At 47.3% G+C, this 21,161-nt stretch overlaps 1 protein-coding gene across 1 annotated transcript; it reads left to right on the top strand.

Moving 5' to 3' along the window:
* Positions 1-368: 368 nt before the first annotated feature.
* Positions 369-20,662, top strand: TGFBI (transforming growth factor beta induced). Its single transcript, XM_015875900.2, has 17 exons — positions 369-514; positions 3,407-3,505; positions 10,122-10,186; positions 10,664-10,821; positions 11,493-11,657; positions 12,145-12,291; positions 12,968-13,109; positions 13,691-13,903; positions 14,064-14,201; positions 14,453-14,598; positions 14,726-14,862; positions 15,356-15,486; positions 17,458-17,582; positions 18,474-18,576; positions 18,930-19,009; positions 19,443-19,467; positions 19,621-20,662. Exons 1-17 carry the CDS (start codon positions 402-404, stop codon positions 19,674-19,676), a joined length of 2,043 nt encoding a protein of 680 aa, XP_015731386.2. The 5' UTR covers positions 369-401; the 3' UTR covers positions 19,677-20,662.
* The last annotated feature ends 499 nt before the right edge of the window (positions 20,663-21,161 follow it).

Here is a 21,161-nt window from a genome sequence, read left to right as displayed (position 1 = left end):
CACGGGGGTGGGATCAGACGGGACCCCCGGAGCACAACAAGGACCGGACTTAGGGGAAGCGGTGAAGGGGAGTGGAATAAAGGGCTCGGGAGGAAAAGAAAAAACACTGCAGACGAAGCGAGGCGCCGGCGGGGAGGCTGGAGGAGCGCTGCGCTCGGGGACCGGCGGAGGGCTGGGCAGGCGGCCCGAGGGTTGGATGCCGTCCCCGGGGCGGCCCCCACTCCCCTCCCTCCTCCCCCCCGACCCCCCTTTCCCTCCCGCAAGGCCGGGCTGGGCCGGGCGGTGGCTCCGCTCCCCCCGCGGGGCCGCACCGCAGCTCCCCGCCCCCGCTCTGCCGCCGCATTTAACGGGGACGCGCTGCTGCTCCGGCCCGTCCGGCCCGTCCCGAAGCGGCCCCGGCCATGAGGCGCCCGTCGCTGCCGCTGCTGCTGCTGGCGCTGGGACTCGCCGCCGCCGCCAAGTCCCCGTACCAGCAGGTCCTGCAGCACAGCCGCCTCCGCGGCCGGCAGCACGGGTAAGCGGCGGCTCCGCTCTGCCGGCGGGGAGAGGGGGGAGATAAAGCGAAAGAAATACCCACAGAACTTTTTATTCCCCTCTACTGGTGCAGCTGCCGGGCTGCGATCAGTGCCCTGCTTCCTCCCCTGCCACTTTGCCTTGCTTCCTCTGCGACTTTTCTTCCCTTCCCTCAGGACTTTTCTTTCCTTCCCCCGTGGTTTCTCTTCCTTCCTCTGACAGCTTTCCCCCTTTCTCTAAGGATGCTTCCTAGTCCCGATGTCCTGTTGGATCGCTCAGCGGTGCTGTCAGTCTCATTAGGGCAAAGGGATGAAAAAGGAAATAGCCCAGATTTGGAATTGCTAAGCATCCCATGGAAGGAATTATTGTTTTCGTGGATGTATAGAAAAAGAGAATGGTTTCAATGGCAGAAAGATATCTCTGTGGGTGAGCACCAGTTTAATCTGTACATCCTGACTGAAGTCATCACTTCTTTAATCATAGACCTTCTGAGATACGGGGTATCCCAGCAGTGCAGGTAGATCTCTTGTTGGATGAGCAACAAGCTCATCACAGGTAGAAAACAGGTCAGGTCTTCATGGTTGCTCCCACTGTTTTTGTAGTGTTGGGAAGGAGTTGGAGTGAAACGATGAGAGCAGCTTTAGGTGGCTTTATTGCTCATTGTGGTGGTGTGGATTGAGCTGTAGCCTCCTTAGAAATGCATAACATTAGAAATGAATAACATTCATGACCTGGGCTGAGATGTTGCAGCTTGATGCTGCCTAGCAGGGACCCAGCCCGGTATTTACAAGGAGGGGAATGCTTTGAGTATCTGACCAGATAGAGAATCTAACAGGCGAACTCTGAGCAGATGTTTGTTTGTAAGATCTCGAATCGCAGTGATTGATGTACAAACACAGCCTTGTTCTTCACCCGGCACTGGTGCTATTCCTAAGGGTGGAGGGCAGCACACGGGCAGATGTGGCTGCGCTGCATGGCAAGGTCTGTAGAGGTGGTGAGGTTGTGCTGAGATAAATCCCATGTAGCTGATGACAGCACTTGGCTTGTGGGTCCCTCCCTTATGGGGAGCACGACTTACACCACGCTCAGTTTTAATCTGACTTTTGAACATTGATGTGTCAGAGGGATGCAGTGATGTCAGACCTCAAAGCTGATGGATGCAGGAGGGATGTGCAGGAGGAGTGCACCTCTGCTGTGAGCATCCCCTGTGCCATCAGTGCTCATAGAGAGAGCCGGGTGGAAGTGCTGGACTCTGCAGCACAACTCGGACATCTTAATTAACTCTTAAGTGAATCAGTTCAGATTTGGGAGGGGAAAAGTATAGAGGGAGCATTAGCACTTGGAGATGAAAACCTCCGAGCATTCATTGCTTGGCTGCAGGACCCAGGGGGCTGTGCAGGGGCCCCCCTCTGTTCTGCCCCTTCCCAGGGCTGTCCCCAGCCCAGCAGTTCTTCCTGCTGAGCTCCGGGCTCCAGCACAGCCCAACAATGGATGGTTTGATCAGTGTGGCATGCTGGGAACGCCATGGCAGAGGTGATGAACTCCAATGAGGAGAGGGGAGAGTGTTGACAAATTCATTTTAAGCCAGGCTGGGCAAAGACCCAGAATGTTCACAGCAGGGAGCCACTACCACAGCCGGCCTGTGGGACTCACTGACAGCACAGCCCCGAGGGGACCTTTCTGCATGGAGGAAAACCAGGGAAGAGCTTTTCCCAATAGGTCATCCCCCTGCAGGGCTCGGTCCCGGTGAGGGAGGAGGGGGGAAAAGTAGCACTGGTTTGGGGTTTTCTTGGCAGGCTGCTCCTGGGGACGTGGGAGAAGTGATCAAATAAATCCTTCAGTAGCCAGGCTTGTCAAGATGAATATGAGAGGGATTGTCCACCGCCGTCAGCCAGACGCTGAAATCGAGGCGAGATTTGGAATTTCAATCTAATTGGAACCACATTTCAGTGCGGCGGGGCCAGGGGAGCTGAGGTGGGCTGAGTCACAGAGCACAGACGTGTCTCTCAGCTGTGATTTGGTGTGGAGAGCACTGAGCTGCCGCCAGCCTGTGCCAGCTGGATGTTTGGATTTGTGATTTCTACTCTTTTATAATAGATGCTCTCTACTTATCCCTCACATACAGCAAGGGAGTGACATGTGTGCCCACTCACACTAGCTGTGGGCGCAGGGTGCCATGCCTGTGGTTGCAGCTGTTGGCACACAAAGCACAAAGTGGTAGCGATGGGAGGAGCAGGGGAGCACTGTGCTGGCCAAAGCAGACACGAGTCAGCTCCTGTTTGACCACAGCTTTGCTCTCAGCTTCTTAGAAAGCTGAAAGGCTGCTGTCAGCTCTCACTGGGATGATTCACACACGCAGTGCCTCACGTCTGCTCTGTGGTGGAGGGGGCTGCTCCTGGGAGCTGCTAGGTTGGGATCTCACAGCCACTGCTGGTCTGTGCCACCCCATGCAGTGCTGCCCTTCCCCATCAGCATCCACCTCCAGCACAGGTAGAGCCCATCAGACAGAAGAAGGACCCATTTTGGCTGCTGATCCATATCTGTCTTCTGTTAGCTCCTAAACCATAAACATTTGGGAAATGTGTTGAATTATTGCTGAAATGTATTAGTTTTCAGTAGGGACTCCGGACTGTAAATTACTGTTTGCCATAGAAATCTAAACCAAACCATTATTCCTATATATTTGGGAAGAGGTAGAAGATGGTGAGATGTGGAGCTTTCATACATGGGGAAGAAAAACACAACATTGCAGAGTGGAGAGAGAGCTCTTCCCATTCCCCCTTTGCTTTGTGACCTCCCCAACACACCCCACTCCCTGTGCTCCCTCCCCACTGACCCCTCTGGTTGCTGTTGGGACCCTGATGGACCCCTCTCTATTTTGTCCTTCCTGCAGCCCCAACGTCTGTGCCGTGCAGAAGCTGATTGGCACCAACAGGAAATACTTCACCAACTGCAAGCAGTGGTACCAGAGGAAGATCTGCGGGAAGGCAACGTGAGTACTTGGGAACCTCCAGGGCTGCCCCAAGGCCTCTGCTGGGTGCTGGGATGGAGAGGCACGTAGTGCAGTGCGTGTTGGGTGTGTGCATTGGATGTTAAGAGTTGTTTTAGCCTTTCGCTGCTGAAAATATGCTTGTGTCTTGTGTTTTTCCCCTGTGACAAACATGAGTCTGAAATACTGAGATGTTAAGAATGGAAAATGCTGGGTCTGTAGGCTCATTAGCAGGGTCTGTTGTGATTAGAGAGGGGGAAGTGGTTTCAAACAAAAAGAGGGGAGATTTAGACTGGATATAAGGAAATACTGTTTCCAGGAAGGGTGGTGAAGATATATTGGGTGCCCCATCTCTGGAGACAGCCCAGGCTGGGCTGAGGGGCTGTGAGCACTGATGGAGCTGCAGGTGTCCCTGCTCACTGCAGGGAGTGGGACTGGATGGCCTTAAGGGGTCGCTTCCAACCCAAACCATCCTAGGATTCTGTGCTATTCAGACCCTGATGATTTATTCTAGCTGTATTTCTATATGTACTTGTATGGTGCTGTAAGTGTGGATGCTATAATGGAGCGTGGACCAGATGTCTTCTAATGGTTAGGCAGAAAAGGCAGCCTGGTGGATATTGGAGAGAGCATCAAATTCATCTGCACATGTTTTCTTTGGAAGTAGAAACAAATAAAGAGAGAGAGGTGTTGCTTTTAGCCAGCGCTCTGATGACTCCACCAGGAAAGTTAATTACACTCACGGGCCAATTCCATGTCTAAATGATAATATTCAAGTAGCTGTTGTATATAGTATGGGCACGAGCAGCCCAGGGACATTCCTATGAGTGATGCAGTCAGCAGATAACGATGGCTGTGCATGCCTGACTCAGCGCCAGGCTGCAGCTGGGAGCAGGGAAGCCTTTTGGAGTCCAAACAGGGCTTGAGACGGATGAAATCAAAGTCCAAGCAGCTTTTCCTCGCTTGAAATCATGTGCTGTGAGAAGTTGCTGATCTAGAGCAAACAACAGGAACCATCCGCTGTGTGCAGCCCCCTGTGATGTGTAATTGGATCTATAGGAACGTGCTGCTCTTTACTGCTGATTAAATAAACTCTTGGTTCTGTCATAAACAGCGGGCATTGAGGTCTGTAGTGGGGGTGAGCTGTGCTGCTGTTGCCTTTGTTGGTTTAGCTGTTTTTGCTGGCTGTTGGGTTTGGTTTTATGGATCTGTTGGTGTTATGAGGAGGGAGGTAGAATTGCCCCTCATGCGGAGCAAACCAACCCCCTTAGTTCTATGAAAGCACCAAATCTAGGAAGGTTTAATTGGAATGATCAGAATTCAAACTCCGGTCTTGGCTGAACAGTGGCTTTTTTGATGTCAATGGACCAGATCCTGGCATGGCAGAGTGGTATCATCTTCGCTTCTTCTGATAAAGGAGTAGCACAGCTGCCAAACAAAACAAGGTAATGCCGTGGGTGTGGGATTGTTTTGCCCTTAAAATCACTGAAGGGCAAGGAGGTGCCAGCCCTGGGTTGCTTCAGCTCTGAAGCACATCAGAAACAAAACCTCAAGTAACCCAGTGTGTATTTGCAGTAAGCAACTCACCCACTTATCTCCAGGAGGAGCTGGAGGGACTGGCATCTGGCAGTGCTTGGTGATGTCATTTGAGGAGATGGGCTGATCTCTTCCAGCCTTTTTTTCCCTGCTTTTACCCAAATGTCTTATCCAATGATGCACTACTGAAAAGAAAGTACATGCAGCATTAACCTGTGTGTTAACCTATGAGATAATGTTCCCATTACACATGGAATTTGCTCGCTGTTCTTCACTTTGCGTCACCCCAACAATGGATTTTACTGTCCTTTTCTCCCTTCCCAGCCCTTTCCGAGCCCAGGCTTTGCTCTGCTCTTTATATGCTGATGCAGAACAAAGGATGTGTGCCTCACTCAGATTTTCTGGAGCACCCTGGGACAGCTCTGATTACAGACATTTGCCGGCGATGGCTCCCGCTGGACGCGGTGCTCCCGGCGTATGGAAGCAATCAGGAGCTGTTCACGAAGGATGTTATTTGCTGTGCTGCAGCAAGTGGACTCTCACTGCAGTGTCAGGGTCTGGGGTGCTCCATGCTGGGCGCTCTGCCTCCCAAGGGGATGCATGGGCACAGGTGATGGTGCCCAGCATGAGCCCCAAAACCAGCCCCGTGTGTGGGGCTGAGCTGGGGCAGAGCTCTGAGAATAACCTCAAGTCCCAGAAATACTCAGGATTTGGCACGTGTCAGCAGAACTGGAGGCTGCAGCCTTCGCTTGGGTGTTCCCCACCATGGGGGGAACTCACCAGCTTCTCTGGATAAGCATCATCACTTCTTTCTTCTTCCTAAAAGGCTTTTTTGCATGTCTGTGAAGTGGAATATGAAGCAGTGCATCTACTTCGCTTTTGACCTATTATCTTTACTTGCTTGAAGGGTTGGTGGTATGACAAATTGGAAGTGTGTTGCAGGTGCAGATACCTGGATCCAGGAAGGTAGATTTGACTGCTTTGATTTTTGGTTTCTTTTATTTTCCATCATCCTACCATGTCCAGAGATGCTGAGAAACTGGAGAGATTAGAATGATGGAATCAATAAGGTTGGAAGAAGATCATCTAACCCAACACTTAGGATATACTTGGTCTTCAATCTTGCCTTCAGGCACATGGCTGCTCCAGTACCACTCCCAGAGGTGCAGAGGGTGCTGTGTGCCATTGCTCTGTAGCTCTCACCTGACAGAACTAAGTTCTGGCTGTGAGCACCAGTCATGGTGGTGTGTCCTTGCAGGTTTGCTTCTTGAACAGCATCTTCCAGTGGACTGGGGTGGAGCATTGCGCCAGAGCTGGATGTGTATGATGGAAAATCCAGCTCATGCATCAGAATGGGACTCTCACCTCTTTATCTACACTTCTTTTTTCTGCTTTTCTGCTCTTTGTTAAAGTGCTGGCTCACGCGGTGAGGGGGAAAAATTAGATAAAGGATTTATGTACATTTTATCATTGCATTGCTTGCTGATGAAGTGAGATAAGGCAGTTGGCAAGAAGTCTGACACTGCTTTGATTTTAATGAGCACTGAAACAAGATTGTTTTGGTAATTAGGTAATTTTCCACTGTTGGTTATTCCAAGGCCAAGGAAATAGTTTATTTAGAGTATATTCTCATCGTTGTGACTGGGCTTTTTATATGTTCCTACCTCCCTTAAGCACTGGGCTCATTCTTTTGGAAGTGGGGGTTGCAATGAATGCCTCCCACACACACTTTTTGCCTTGAGAATGGGATGACTTATGCACTTATTATTATTATTATTATAGGAATAACTGGTAGCAGTGAGCTGCCCCTCAGTACTTTACCTTTTTTCTTTCTTTCTTATTTTTGAATTAACTTTTATTTTATTTTTGTGCTTTCCTCGGCTCAGGAAAAGCAATGAATCTCTGGCACACGTTTTACAAAACCAAAACATATGGGTTTTATTACAGGAAATTATTACAAATGGATCTTTATTCACTAATATGTGCCTAAGCTTACTTTTATTACCTTGAAAAATGCACTTAAAATTTAATTTCAGATCCCAAGAATGCCCCAGCAATGAAACAATAACTAATAAAAAGCGAGGGGTTTGCTTCTGCACTCAGACACTTTGCCATTTAGGAGTGCAGCATTTCCAAACCGAAGGCTGAAGAACTATAAAGGCTCAAGTCTGAAGTTCTCATTGAGGGGTTCAGGAAATTGTGGCTGGAGGTGTCATAGAGTGGGTGACAAGTGCTGTTTGTAGGACAGCATTGCTTATTGAACCTGTGCTGCTGTGTGGAGCCAGCTGGGGTGACACCAGCACCTGGATTGGGTTCTTGTGCCACATCCTCTGGATTTTAAAGATTTGGTACAGCCAAAGCATTTGGACAGCAGGGTCAGATTGTTCATCTTGTGAAAGCTGGGGCTTGTGGAGAAGAACATATCAAAGAAACATCCTTGTTCCCGTATAGGTGTGTAAGGTACCGTATCCTGAAAATGGGGCAGAGCAGCCACAGTCATGTGGCCCCGTGGGGTTGGATGTGGCTGCAGGACCAGTTGAACCCCAGCACTGAGCAGCCCCTCGAGCTGTATCCATGTTTCATTGGGCTCATTGGGTGGTCACATTGGGTGGATTCACCCATCAGGCACAGCAAGGTGCGTGGCTGAAGCTGGGGATCATAGAACCATAGAATGGTCTGGGTTGAAAAGGACCTCAAAAATCATCCAGATCCAACCCCCCTGCCATGGGCAGGGTCACCAGAGGGACCCAAAGGGGTTGTTGCATGAGCCCTGGCACTGGTTCCTTGTAGGGGCCAGTGCTTGGCTGAGCACCTCTGTGTCCACCCAGCCTTTCCTGGTATTCAGAAAGCTTTAAAAAAAATCCCTGTTGAGATCATACAGGACAAGATGGGAGGGGAGGTTGTGAATGGTGAACTTGGCACACAGGGCCAGGTGATGCTGGTGGTTCCCTTTGGTGAGTGAGTGAGACTGGAGGCTCAAAGGAGCCTGCCCACAAGTGGAGCTGACCCCACTTCTGGCCTTGGTGCTTCTTGCCATGAGCTGCCCCCGTGTGGTGATGCAGGAAGTGACCCCCACCCCAAAAAGCAGGCGGTGTGGTCCTGTCCCATCCCACTGCCCTCAGCTCCTGTTCCAGCCCCCAGCACTGAGCCCTGTGTGCACCACATCCCTCCCACTCCTCACAGCTCATTCAGCTCCCATCGATCCATAAATAAGCCTTTTAAAGCCTATGTCAGCACTCAGGAATTATTTATGCTGAACTTTGCAATGATTTCTTTTTAATCAGCTCTTCGTCTTTGATTACAGCTCTGAACCAGGAGAACTGTCTAGACTGGATTTAGTTTCTAGGATGGAAAAAAATGAAAAATCAGAGGTAGGGGGAGGGAGGTGGCAGAGGGAGAAAGTGTGTGTTTGTAATGAACGTGAGACGGGGGCTGCGGAGAGCAGAGCAGCAGGGTGTTAAGATCTCCAGTAGTCAAAGGAAGGGATTGCTTTAGGCAAACTCTTTCCCACATGGAATATATAATGTCTAGACAATCAGTCTGGGTTTGCTTTGTAATTCTCTTAGGAAACCGTGAGACAGAATTTATTTGCTTCTGTCACAGAAAAGCAGGTATTTGTTTCACTTGCTGGCTCTTAATTACCCCAAAGAATTCCCTCTTAAACCCCAGGCATTTCCACTGTTTGTTAACACTGTTAAAATGATGACAAATATCTGAAGCTTGAGCATTTTGCTTTCTCTGAGTGGGTGTGCACCGGACTTGCCTCGAATCCAGCTGGGAGCGCAGAGGAAGCACATCTCTTTAGGAGGAATATTGATCCGTCACTGCCCCAGCCCATCCATCAGATGGCCTTGCTCCTTTCACACCAACCCTAAGAGCAACAAGTGAAAAAAAAACCCTGTGAAAAATAAACAGGCCACTCCCAGACTGACTTTTATTAATATATTTTTTTCCTGTTTATATGGTGACGTTCCCTTTAATGGCCAGAATTGGATGAATTCTTTTATTTCCAGTTGAGCTGCAGACAATGGGTGCAGCGTTCAGGCCGTGGATGCACATCCATCACTGGTTCCAAGCAATCAAGATCAGAGATGCTCTTTCCCCTCTGGATCTGTCATGCCAGTGTTGCTATAAACAAGCAAATGGTTTCTGGTGTGGACAAGAATGGGATGAAACACTGGGGAAATACTTTGCTAGTTTAGTAGAGCAGTCATACTGGAGTTGTAGTGCATTGCCCAAACCCAGCAGATACACTGGGTGATCCCCAGATCCTTCTGAGGAAGGGGATGAACTCAATGAACAGAATTCCCATTGCCAGAAATACAAATACATATCAGAGGTACTGGGTGTTTTGGTTTGTATTGCGCTGCTTCACTCTGTCATGGATCAAAGAATTACTTGAGTTTCCTCCATCCTTAATCTTGTGTACATTGAGTGAGTGAGCAGCTATTGGCTTGAACCCCTCTGTGCTATAAGAGGGTGCTCAGTATTCACTGCTGGCTTATGCTGGAGCAAAACAGCTGGGAAATAGGCAGCTGGAACCAAATCCCACTAGGAGATACCTGGAGATCATAGAATGGTTTGGGTTGGAAGGGACCAACAAGATCACCCTAGTTCCTCTCCCGTTGCATAGGCAGAGATATATCATCATCTCTTCTGGGTCCTCACCTATGAGATACTTGGAGATATAGATGTCCACCATCACTTATAGGTCTGTGCCTCACCTCTCTGTCCTGTGCAGGTCCTGAGCTGGTGTTGAGCTCACTGCCTTACTGAGGATTTCTGCTGGGCCCGTTGTTATCAGTCTCCATCGCTGTTTATACAGAGACCAACAAAATAGCTGGGCAAGGGTGGTTTTGAAAAGAAATAGTTTCTGTTTTTGTTCCGTGGGGAAGCTGGCAATGTGCGGCTCTGGAGGAGATGATGGGTACGGTTTGTCTTTTGCTCAAGTATATGTTTTTGAGGAAGCATCTGCTTTAGAAACATCACCAAGTGGGGATGAGTGCAGGCAGGGCTATAGCTAATATAGGAAAAGCAGTGGAACACTCTTTGGTTAATCTCTTGTATCCATCTCTTATTCCAGAGTAATCAGCTACGAGTGCTGTCCTGGATATGAAAAAGTTCCTGGAGAAAAAGGCTGCCCAGCTGGTAAAAACATGTTTGACATTTTTTAGACTTTTTAAAGTCTTACGTCAGCCCAGTTAAGGAGAATGCTAGAAAATTACTCGGAGTGGATTTGAGCTTTGCAATTTGTGCACAAGATTGCCTTGAATGAGTCAAAAATGGACTCAGCAGAGCACCAGCTGAGTGCCAGATTAGCTCCAAAGCGTGCGAAGTATTCCAGACAACTTTAAACCTTGGATATAATTAAACTCAATCAAGCATGGGAGGGCCATAGGGAATTACTCTTTCCAACAAGTAACACAGCTCGATTGGAAATGCAATACAAGGTAACGATAGAGTAACAGACAGTTCTGCCAGTCTCTGCTCAGTTCTGTTTTGGCCAGTGTGAGCTTGGCAGAATTCCCTTTAATAGGAAATAAAGCTCATTCGCTGGTGGGGACTGAGAGAGGACTAATGGGGAACACAGTGTGTCTTATGGGAACATAACCTATCTTCTTTCAGCACTGCCGCTCTCAAACATCTACGAGACCCTGGGAGTGGTGGGCTCTGCCACCACGCAACTCTACTCCGACCGCTCCAACCTGAGGCCAGAGATCGAAGGACCTGGGACTTTTACTATTTTCGCCCCAAGTAATGAGGCCTGGGCTTCCTTATCTGCTGTAAGAGTTTGTTCTCCTTCTTCCTCTTCTTCCCCTGGCTTTCTGTAATGGAGATTCAGCCCTATCTACAGAACAGGCACATCCTAGTGTAGGAAGGGCTGGGAATTTCCAAGAGGGGAACTGCTGTCAGCTCCAGAGCTTTGCTTCTGACAGAGCCCAGCACTGCCCAGTGATGTGGGTGCTCAGCAGGGGGTGGATATAGCAGTCACCTCATTCAGCTTTCCCTGCTTCTTAGTGTTAGACATTGAAGCAGGACAACAAGGAACTTTCCATCTCTTTCAATCTTTCTGTACTGCTTTGTTTATTCTTGATCATTTAGAAGCCTCTACCCCCAAGCAGCAGCAGCAAGGCTGGCGTGGAAGATCACCTTTCTTTGTCAGTGCCTTTGGTCACCTTATTGCTTATGTCCACGCCATGACCCCACTCTGGAGCTTGCTGCCATCTGTCTGCCAAGAACAGGGCTGCCAGAGGTGCTTGCTGCTGCTTTAAGGCAAAAGATGAGCTTTGATGGAATTTAGAGCTCTGAGCCTGCACAGGTGGCATAAGGTTGAACACGTCACCTCATACACACACACATGTGGCCCTTTGGTACAGCCAAACCTCCTGACTCTACACAAGAACAAGCTGAAAAAATGAGCAAGTGCTGAAAAATGAATGTTGCTGATTTTCAGGAAACACTGGATTCCTTGGTCAGCAATGTCAACATTGAGCTGCTCAACGCCCTCCGCTACCACATGGTGAACAAACGGGTCCTTACGGATGACCTGAAACATGGGACAACACTCAACTCCATGTACCAGAACCTGCCCATCCAGATCCACCACTATCCCAATGGGGTAAGATGCTGGCATTCAACCTGCCCACAGCAGGCTTGCTGTTGTGTTGTCTTGCAGCTCCTGTGCAGCTCTTTGTTCTCCAGACCTATGTAATGTTTAGGCTGAAGACTATTGACTCAGGATAGATGTCTAGAAGGAACTAAAAAGAATATTTATAAGTGGTTGGTTCTGTAGATGCTGCTGCAGGGAAGTTGCCCGTGTTGCTGTATAATGTGATGCTTGTGTAAGGATTTGACGTTGCATATTTTCTTAGGGTAGACAAAACCACTGATTGTTTTCAAAGCTCTTTAAACACAACACCATTCAAACAGTTTTTGAAAGAGCACTTTCATTCTTTGTGGTCTTTTTTTTTTTTAGGAAACCACATTTCTGCTCCTGCTGGTTCAATATTTGAGTGCTCACTGTGTTTGAAATAGAATAACAGCGGCGGCTGCTTCACCTTCTTGTTTTAGTGCCCATAACGTCCTGTGCATCTTTCCCTCTGCAGATTGTGACTGTGAACTGTGCCAGGCTGCTGAAAGCTGACCACCACGCCACCAACGGGGTGGTTCATGTCATTGACAAAGTCATCTCCACTACCACGAACAGCATTCAGCACATCATTGAGACTGAGGAAAGCCTGGAGACCCTTCGGGTGAGTCTGACCCATGTGTGCTGACGGGCCCCCTATAGATAATCACTCATCCCACTCCTGGTGAAGTTCTCCAGTGTGTGAATGCTGTAACTCTACAGCTACTGATAACATCCTTGTGCCAATAGAGTTTGTTTTGCTGTAGGAAGAGTGCTCAGTATCAGTTGATTTTTATGAGAATAACTCAACCTGCTACTGCTGTCAGGAGGAAGACACAGACTGAGTCCGGCCCCTCTCTCTTGTATCACAAAACCAGCCTCTGGAGCTGTTAACTCTTCAGATTTGATGTGTACCAACATATTTGCTTTGCTATCTGCCAAGTTAAGGAATAAAGAGGAAAGCAGAGGAGTTCTGCAGTTCGCCAGCTGTAAAGTCTGGTCTGAATTATTTACTGGAACTGCAGTGACCCTTTCCAGGCACATTGGGGTATTCGAACCAGTTCTAAGACTGGCCCAAAAAGGCTCTTGTACTCAAATTTCTGGAGCACAAGAGAACCAAGAAGCCTGGCCAAATTTATAGAGGGACCAAAGTGCTGAAAGAAACTATTCAGGACTTTTGTACGTGCACTGAAATTCTAAAGGCTGTAATAAATCTGGCTCTCAGTGGCTGCCTGGACAAAGCTGCTGACCTCTGCATTCTGGCTGGATGCATTTTACCCTCTATTCTCATTTCTCTGAAGGCTGCTGTGGCTGCTTCTGACCTCAACAGCTTGCTGGAGAGTGAAGGCCAGTACACTCTTCTGGCTCCAACCAATGAAGCCTTTGAGAAGATCCCACGGGAGATGCTGAACAGGATCCTGGGGGACCCAGAAGCCCTGAGGGGTAAGTGCTTTGCTTATCGAGCCCACTGAGAGACCAAAGTTTATTCTGCAGTTCTTTGGAATACCTTTTCAAATAGATCTGAGCAACTCCTTGGTACAGTCTAACCATAGTTGCAGTCAACACATTTGACATCCTCCATTTTTTAAGCTTGGACAGTCCAGGCTTCTTTGGATGTAGATGTGGCAGAGAGGGTGTTAACAGATATAGGGGAAAGAATGAAGCAACATTCCAAATCTTTTCTTAGCACTCCTCTTTGTGGTAATGATTTCTATCAGTCTATAGCAAGAAGAGCACTAGCATCTAATCAGTGTAACTTCCTTTTGCAAATGAATTGAGTAATCACGCAAGACCTTTCTGAAGTTAACAAAAGCACATAAAAAACCATCCATTTTGAACACTTCATTTCACAGACTGCTGAATTAAAACCAGCACAGTCTGAAATAGCTGCACGTCTTGTGTCATGGAGCCCTGTGCTCCCTCTGTACTTTCGAGGCCCTCACCTTTAGAATGTTATCCCAAAAACCTGCTGTAATTGCAGGGTTGATATTTCCAGCTCACTAAAACGTTCGCTTCTCTCACAGACCTGCTGAACCATCACATCCTGAAGTCAGCCATGTGTGCTGAGGCCATCATCGCTGGGCTGACCATGGAGACGCTGGAAGGAACCACCCTGGATGTGGGCTGCAGTGGGGAAGAGCTGACGCTCAATGGGAAGCCCATCATTGCCAACAAGGACATCCTGGCTACCAACGGCGTTGTCCACTTTGTCAATGAGCTGCTGATCCCAGACTCAGGTAGGGGAGGCACTATTGCATCTCTCTTCCTATTCCCTTTCTTCTGTCTGTTTTTTTTTTGTCAAAGAAGATTTAGAGGACGTGAGGGTTTTTTTTATAGCAGTGAGTGGATTATATTTAATGAGATATTACATTGCTTTTGCATTGCTTTTCTTTTCAGCTAAGACCCTGTTTGAGTTGGCCCAGGAATCTGAAGTTTCTGAGTCTATGAACCTTTTCAGACAAGCTGGGCTAAGTTCACATCTAACTGGCAGTGAGCGAGTGACCCTCCTTGCCCCAGTGAATGAGGTCTTCAAAGGTAAGATGTGGGGTAAATCCCACTCTTCTATTGGTCTGAGCCATACATCTGCTTTGAGCTGCCTCTCTTTGGCTGAGTTTCAGTGTGCAAGCATGCAAACCTTCTCTCAAGTGCTTCAGCTGTAGATGGTGACATGTAGCTTCAAAATTAAAAACTCTTGTGTGGGTAGTAATCTGCATGTGGACGTTTTTAGTGTCACTGTGGTCACTCTGAGTGAGTCACCAGTTCTGTCTTTATTTTCTTGGCTGCAGATAAACGCCCCACTGTTGACAGCAATATGAAGAACTTGCTGCTGAACCACATTGTTAAAGACCAGCTCTCCTCTAAATATCTTTACCACGGTCAGAAACTGCAGACGCTGGGTGACAAGGAACTGAGAGTATTTGTGTACCGCAATGTGAGTTTGTGCAGCTTGCAATGCTAAATATGGGCAGTCACTCCGCACAGGTGACTTCTGTCCTATCTCAGATCTCTCTTTCCCAGCATTGACTGATAAAGTTGTTTTTCTGGAATTGCATTTGCAGAACCTGTGCATTGAAAATGCCTGCATTGCCGCCCATGACAAGAGAGGAAGGTTTGGGACACTGTTTAGCGTGGACAAGATGTTGACCCCACCAACTGGCACAGTGATGGATGTTCTCAAGGCAGACCATCGCTTCAGGTGACCTTTCTACTCTTCCTAGGTGCCGGTTAGAAGCGAAGAGCTGCTTCTATTTGCTATTCTATTTACTACAGATCATAGTCTTGACTATATACAACATTTTTAACATGGGAAGAGCACCCAAAACCACAGTCTCATTCTGAAATTATAGGGAGCGAGACTTCAAATAACGCTTCCTTGAATTGTGAGCCAAGAGTGTGTGGTCCCCCTTGTGAGCACAATATTAAAGTAAGAAGCTCTGTAGCCACCTCAGCCTATCAGAACTGCTGTGGCCAAGCCTTCATGTCTCCTCACAGGCCACTTTGTCCCCAACAGTCCATTGTAATTTCTTGGATGTTCTTGCTGGGCCTTGCAGGATCATCTCCTGTCTGGTCAACTTCTTGATTAATTGACTTTCTGGACCCCAGCAGGATTTTGCAATTGTAACTTTACATCTCAAAGACCAACAAATGTAGTTTGTGGTGAAGTCATCGATGTTTTATATGTCTTGCAGTACGTTGGTGGCTGCAATCCAATCTGCAGGTCTCATGGAGAACTTGAACAGGCCGGGTACCTTCACTGTGTTTGCTCCAACCAATGAAGCTTTCCAAGCCATGCCACAGGGGGAACTCAACAAACTGATGGGTGAGCGTTCCTAGAGCATTCAGCTGCCATGTGTTGTTGGTGTGGTATGAAGGAACAGCTCGGGTCCTCTGCCATATCTCATTCTTTGACCCTGTCTGCTGGGAGCACAGAGCTCCTACACGACTGATTTGGAAAAGCCCAGTGCAGCAGAAAGCTGAAAGTGCCCAGAAAGGAGTGGAATTGAGCCCTTGCACAAAGCATGGCCATGGGCTTATACTTCTGCTGGGAAGATGTGTTTGTACAAACTTCCTATGACTTCAGTTTGGCTGGGCTGCTGTGAGTAAGACACCTTTAAGGTGTTTCTAGAGAAACTGAGGAGGTCTCTGCCTTGCATATCAGGGATGATAGCAGTGAGAACATAGCTTTTAATAGCACAGGCTTGGGTTGTCTAAAGAAAGCAAACATCATCCATGGTCAGCCTCAAGTTGCTCTCTATGAAATGTAATTATTAAAAGAATGGAGCTGTTGTTCCATTTATGCATACATGGGTAAAGCTGGAAGTCTGATCTAGCACAGCTGGTACTCTGGTCTAGCATAGATGGAGACCAATATCCTGAAAAGCACAGGCATGCAGACTGGTGGTAAAGAATAGCGTGGGAGTGTTTAATAACCTTCTTCTGAATAAGCAGCAGGATCTCTTATTTTCTTCATGCTGGAAAATGGCTGTGGTTGGAAACAATGCCAGGTATTTCAATGTAACATCTTCTCGTCATTAAAGCCCAACCAAACACTGATGTCATAATTCAGGAAGCATCTGCCCGTGGTGGCTGGTTATCCTTTTAAGAGCATGGATGAGGAACTGGTGATATCAGACTCCACATCCAGTGCAGGGCTTAATGTATAAATATTTCAGAACTGTTCTGCAGCTATTATAAACGGCTGCAGGAATGAAGTATCCCAGATGTGGGCACTTCAGATGTTCTTGTTTTTTCATGCAAATATTTAGCTTATGCTTCTGACAAAGAAGTGAATCATGCTGGTGAGGTTGTGCAGTGTGAGTGGTGACCACCCTAGAAAAACTCTTAATGGAAAAGAAGCTCAGAGTGTGTATCAGATATAGGCAGCAAAACAGGAAGTCCGCATTGCTGGAGGAGCTTCTGTGGTTTCCTATGTGAAGGCCATTTTTTGCACTGGCTCTTCTCCATTGTCTTTCTCTGGGTTTTGCTCTGGGTTTTAGCTGCAGCCTGGAAAGAAGAATGTGGAGGAGGGCTACTGGCCCATGCTGTGCACATGGCTGCCTCTTGGAAAATAGGTGGTGGTGGGAAAACCTCTTGTCTTCCTAAGATTTGTTTCAGAGGACAACTAGAAGAATAGAGAGAGACCCCACTGGTGAGACGATCAGGCTCTCAGTCTGTGTACCATCAGTGAGATAGAATCATGGGGTGGTTTGAGTTGGAAGGTACCCTTAAAACTCACCTAGTCTGACTCCCTTGCAGTGATCAGGGACACCCACAGTCTGTCTCTCCTGCACTTTTCCCTTTCCTACATGGGAATCTTGCAGTTTCACCCATGGAGATTATTGCAGAGTGTCATTAGTGTTAATGAAAGTATCAATGTTTGCAAGTACCAGGGTGCTCTCTGTGATTCCCTATTTAACGAAAGATTTTTCCCCTCTAAACTTCATTGAGAAGTGAAAATAGCATCAGAAAAAGGTTCATAGAGTGCACAGTGAGAAAAGCAGGAGACTGCATTACCAAGAGGAAAGGATTTCATACGTAGGGCAGGGCTGATGTGTGTCAAGGTGGGATGCTTTCAGGGAAGAAGATCTTAGAGGGATCCTGACCTGCTCAGGCAGAAACAGCCCCAATGCCCTAACCAGCTCTAACCAAGGGGTTTCCGACAGTTCTTTTCAGTTTTACATTGTTTCCTTTCCCTTTTAGGAAATTATGATATTTTCCATGTAGGGTCATTCCAGCAGATGAAACACAGGAAGCAAGTTGTGATGTAAATGTAAATGTTTGCTTCCCCCAGGTAACGCCAAAGAGCTTGCCAGCATCCTCAAGTTCCACATGGCTGATGAGATCCTGGTGAGCGGCGCAGTCAGTGCGCTTGTACGGCTCAAGTCCATGCAGGGAGACAAGCTGGAAGTCAGCATGGTGAGTCAGCGCTGACGGGACGTGGTCTGTGACCAGAGCCCCATGTCAGGGCACAAAGGATGTCTGCTCAGTTGGGTGATGTGGGATCCTGTCCTAAATGTGCATTGAGTCCCACCAAGACATGTTTCTGGGGCTGTAGTGGAGGGACACTTGCCATGTATTCAAGTCAGCAAGTTGGCAACCTTGAGATGTGGTTTGCTTCAGCTTTCTCCCCAGAAGGCCAATTGTAAATGACTTCCAGGAGCTGTTATAAATTTAACCCTGAGTCATGGGGAAAAAAACATAAATAAATCAAATGAATAGCTTGTTCAGCTAACATGTCTTTTTCAGTGTAATGAAAATGATCTCTGCATGGGCTCCTCTAACACAGCAGGATTTATTTAGATGTATAATTTCATTTCAGAAATTCTGCACTACATTAAGAGAATGTAGAATTCCCTATTGAGGACAAATATATATATGTCTCAGAAAATATGTAACTCACAGCCCTCTCTGTGCATAAGGAAGACAATGCAGGACAAAAATGGAAAGGTTGCTGTTCCAGAGTGTGTTGAGTTGGCCAACCCATGTGGCAGACCCCTGCCATGTCCAGCCACAGTCTGCTCACTCCTGTTGCAATCCCCATAGTAATCCCTCCTTGTGCCAGGATGCTGGTGCATGTGCAGTGTTTCCACCCAGCCCACAGAGAAAGCCTGTGCTCCAAAACCTGCTGGCTGCTCTGCTCAAGCTATCATTTGGTTTTATGCTCTTCTCGGTTGGCAAGGGAAGTGAAAATGCTTACAACCATCTAGTAAATGAATGAGTTCAAATGAAGGTTTTATAAAATTGGAAAGCAACTGATGACAAAAGTTTCTCATTTTCTGCTTTTTGACTTTATTTTCTCCTGAACAGAAAAACCACGTAATACACGTCAACAAGGAGCCTGTTGCTGAAAGCGACATCATGGCCACGAATGGTGTGATCCATGCTGTGAGCTCCGTCCTGCAGCCTCAGGGTAGGTTGGTGCTTGGAAATGCTTAGAGCCACACCATCACAGCAGAGCTGCCACCGAAACCACCTCGTGTGTAAAGTGAGCAACATCACAACATGGAGAAGGGCATGCATGATGGGTGTACAGCACAGCCTGCTCTCGCTGGAGAGGGTGCTCTGCTGCCATGCCTTTTTGGAACTCTGTTCTCTGCTTTAAGAGGGGGCAATTACTTCACTTTATTGTAGATGTTATGGGATTTTCAACACATGCTTTGAGATACTGTAAGGAAGCAGCCTGAGTGCTTTGAATGCCATCTGTATGTGTGAATATATATTTATGTGTCTAGTATTTCAATGCTGTCTCTGTCCCACTTTTAGCTTCAAGGCCACAAGAAAGAGGCGATGAGCCTGCAGACCCTGCATTAGAGATCTTCAAACAGGCATCTGCTTTATCTAAGGTAAAAGTTAAAAACAGCAAAAAATCCATTTTTTTTGGATCATACAGATATTTTGGCTTCCAAAGAGAGTGAATGTGTATGTTTTCTGGTTTGATCCATCATCTCTTCATTATTTAATTGTCTAAGAAGTGATACTTTTTCAACACAAAGGCTACCATTGATAGCATACCTTGTACACCTTGACACGTTGCTATGTGTGTCAACCTCCAATAGTGCAAATGGCACCAAAGAGTCATTTATCTGCCTCTTCTTCAGCACTTTTGGCAGTGTGAGGAGAACTGGCAAGTAGCTAAACATCAGAAATAGAAATATTCTATATGTGGCATGTAACTTTGGGCATCCTTTTGGAGACTAAGGGTGAATGTATTGGCATGCAAAGCCATGTCAGGGATTTGTTGTAGTTATTAAAACACGATGTTTTCTCCCCACGCAGGTTTCTCAAAGGAATCCTCGGCTAGGTAAGGCAACTTCTCCACTTCTCCACTCCATCATATATCCCATCCCTTAAAAACAGTTTATTCTGTGCTCTTGCTGCAAGTAAGATGCAGCATACCCAGGAAGGGAGCGTGTCCGTGCATTTGTCCCACCCTGTTCTCTCTTCCCCTTTGCAGCACCCGTCTACTCCCGGCTACTGGCGAAGATGAAGGAGAACTCGGGTGGATTCTAACCATGCCCTGTGCCTCCATCCCCCCTCCCTGCCCACGCCACGGGGGAAGGACAGAATCGGTGAAAACCAAATATCGCCCTTAAGTTTATTTTTGTTTCCAATGGAATGCATTGGAAAAAATGAAAAGCCATATCTATATGTATATATTTTTAAGACCATTTTTATTTGTTCTTGACCACAAAGTTTCCACCTTGATGATAGTTGGGTTGGGGTTTTTTGATATACCCGGTTTTGGGCTCGCTCCCTATGATGGACAGGGACAGGTGCCTAATTCAGGCCTGATTCAGCAGCACAGAGAGATGCTTAAAGCTTGCCCTGGGGCTGCCTCGCTTGGGGTTGAATTAAGCCCCCTGCTCCAAGCTCTCAGCTGTGGGCTCTGCAAAAACCAGGCTCCCAAAGTGGGAAACTGGCCATGAGCTCACCAATACCCCCATCCGATCCAAGGCCAGAAGTGGGAAATGTTGGCTGGAATGGTCTGTGGATGTCCAGCTTTCTGAGCAAATGGCATCAGATTTGTCAACTGTGCCACCAATGGTGACTGATTCGGAGAAGGTTAATTTGTTGAATTCAATAACCGGTACCCAAACAATATCTATATTTTTTTAATTATTATTTTATTGTTTTGTTTTTGGTGAGTTTGTTGGGTTTTTTTGAACAAATATTGGTTTCCTTCTCCTTCACTTTAAAAGTCAACCATATGATTCTCATTCGATGGCTTCTAACAGAAGCTTCTATTGACTTTGAAGAAACTGCATAATTATAAGCTATGGGATTGGACAGATCTCTCTTTTATTTTTAATTGGGTTTTGTTTATGCCTCTGGATTTTAATTTTTGGTCACAAAAAGTATTGAATTGAGAGTTCTCCCTGGCAGAAGCCTTCCATTAAATGGTGCCTTTGTAATAATGGTTGTCGGGTTGTTTTTTTTCTCTTCTTTTGTAATAAAAAAAATCAAAAATAAAATCAAAAAATACAAATAACAAGAAACATTGGTAATCCTTGGGAGATTTCTATTGTTCCTGTGTAGCTGGTTGGTGAGGAGGGAGGTGCCTAGTAGCGAGGTGCTTTTTTCTTGCCCTCTGTGTCTGTAATATTTTGGGTCTGGCAAACAGGTGAGCAGAGAGAGAGCTGAGCAACCACCAGCCATAGCAGCAGAAAGCAGATTAATCCAAACGTCATTTATTTTGCATCTCCAACGATATCGCCCTCCCCTCAAGCTCTGAGGGGCTCTTTGCAGGCTGGGCTTTGCCATCCACGGCTGGGCTGGCTCCAGTGCTCCCCTCCATGGGGGCAGGGATGTAGGGCAGCCCCAGGCCCTGCAGGGCTTGATATCCAACACAGCTCAGAAGGCTCAAGGTGTCCTGGAAATGTATTTAAGGATTAAAGTGCTCCCACACCTACCTTAACCAGCAGCAGCATTACATCCCAAGGGCACCATTGGCCACATCACAATGGCAGCAGCACCTCACCCCTTTTGGGGCTCTGT

This window comes from Coturnix japonica, unplaced genomic scaffold (assembly GCF_054131305.1).
Source record: "Coturnix japonica strain WE unplaced genomic scaffold, WE-NBRP24 Scf048, whole genome shotgun sequence".
Classification (NCBI taxonomy): Eukaryota; Metazoa; Chordata; class Aves; order Galliformes; family Phasianidae; genus Coturnix; species Coturnix japonica.
This window is presented reverse-complemented; position numbering and strand designations above follow the sequence as displayed.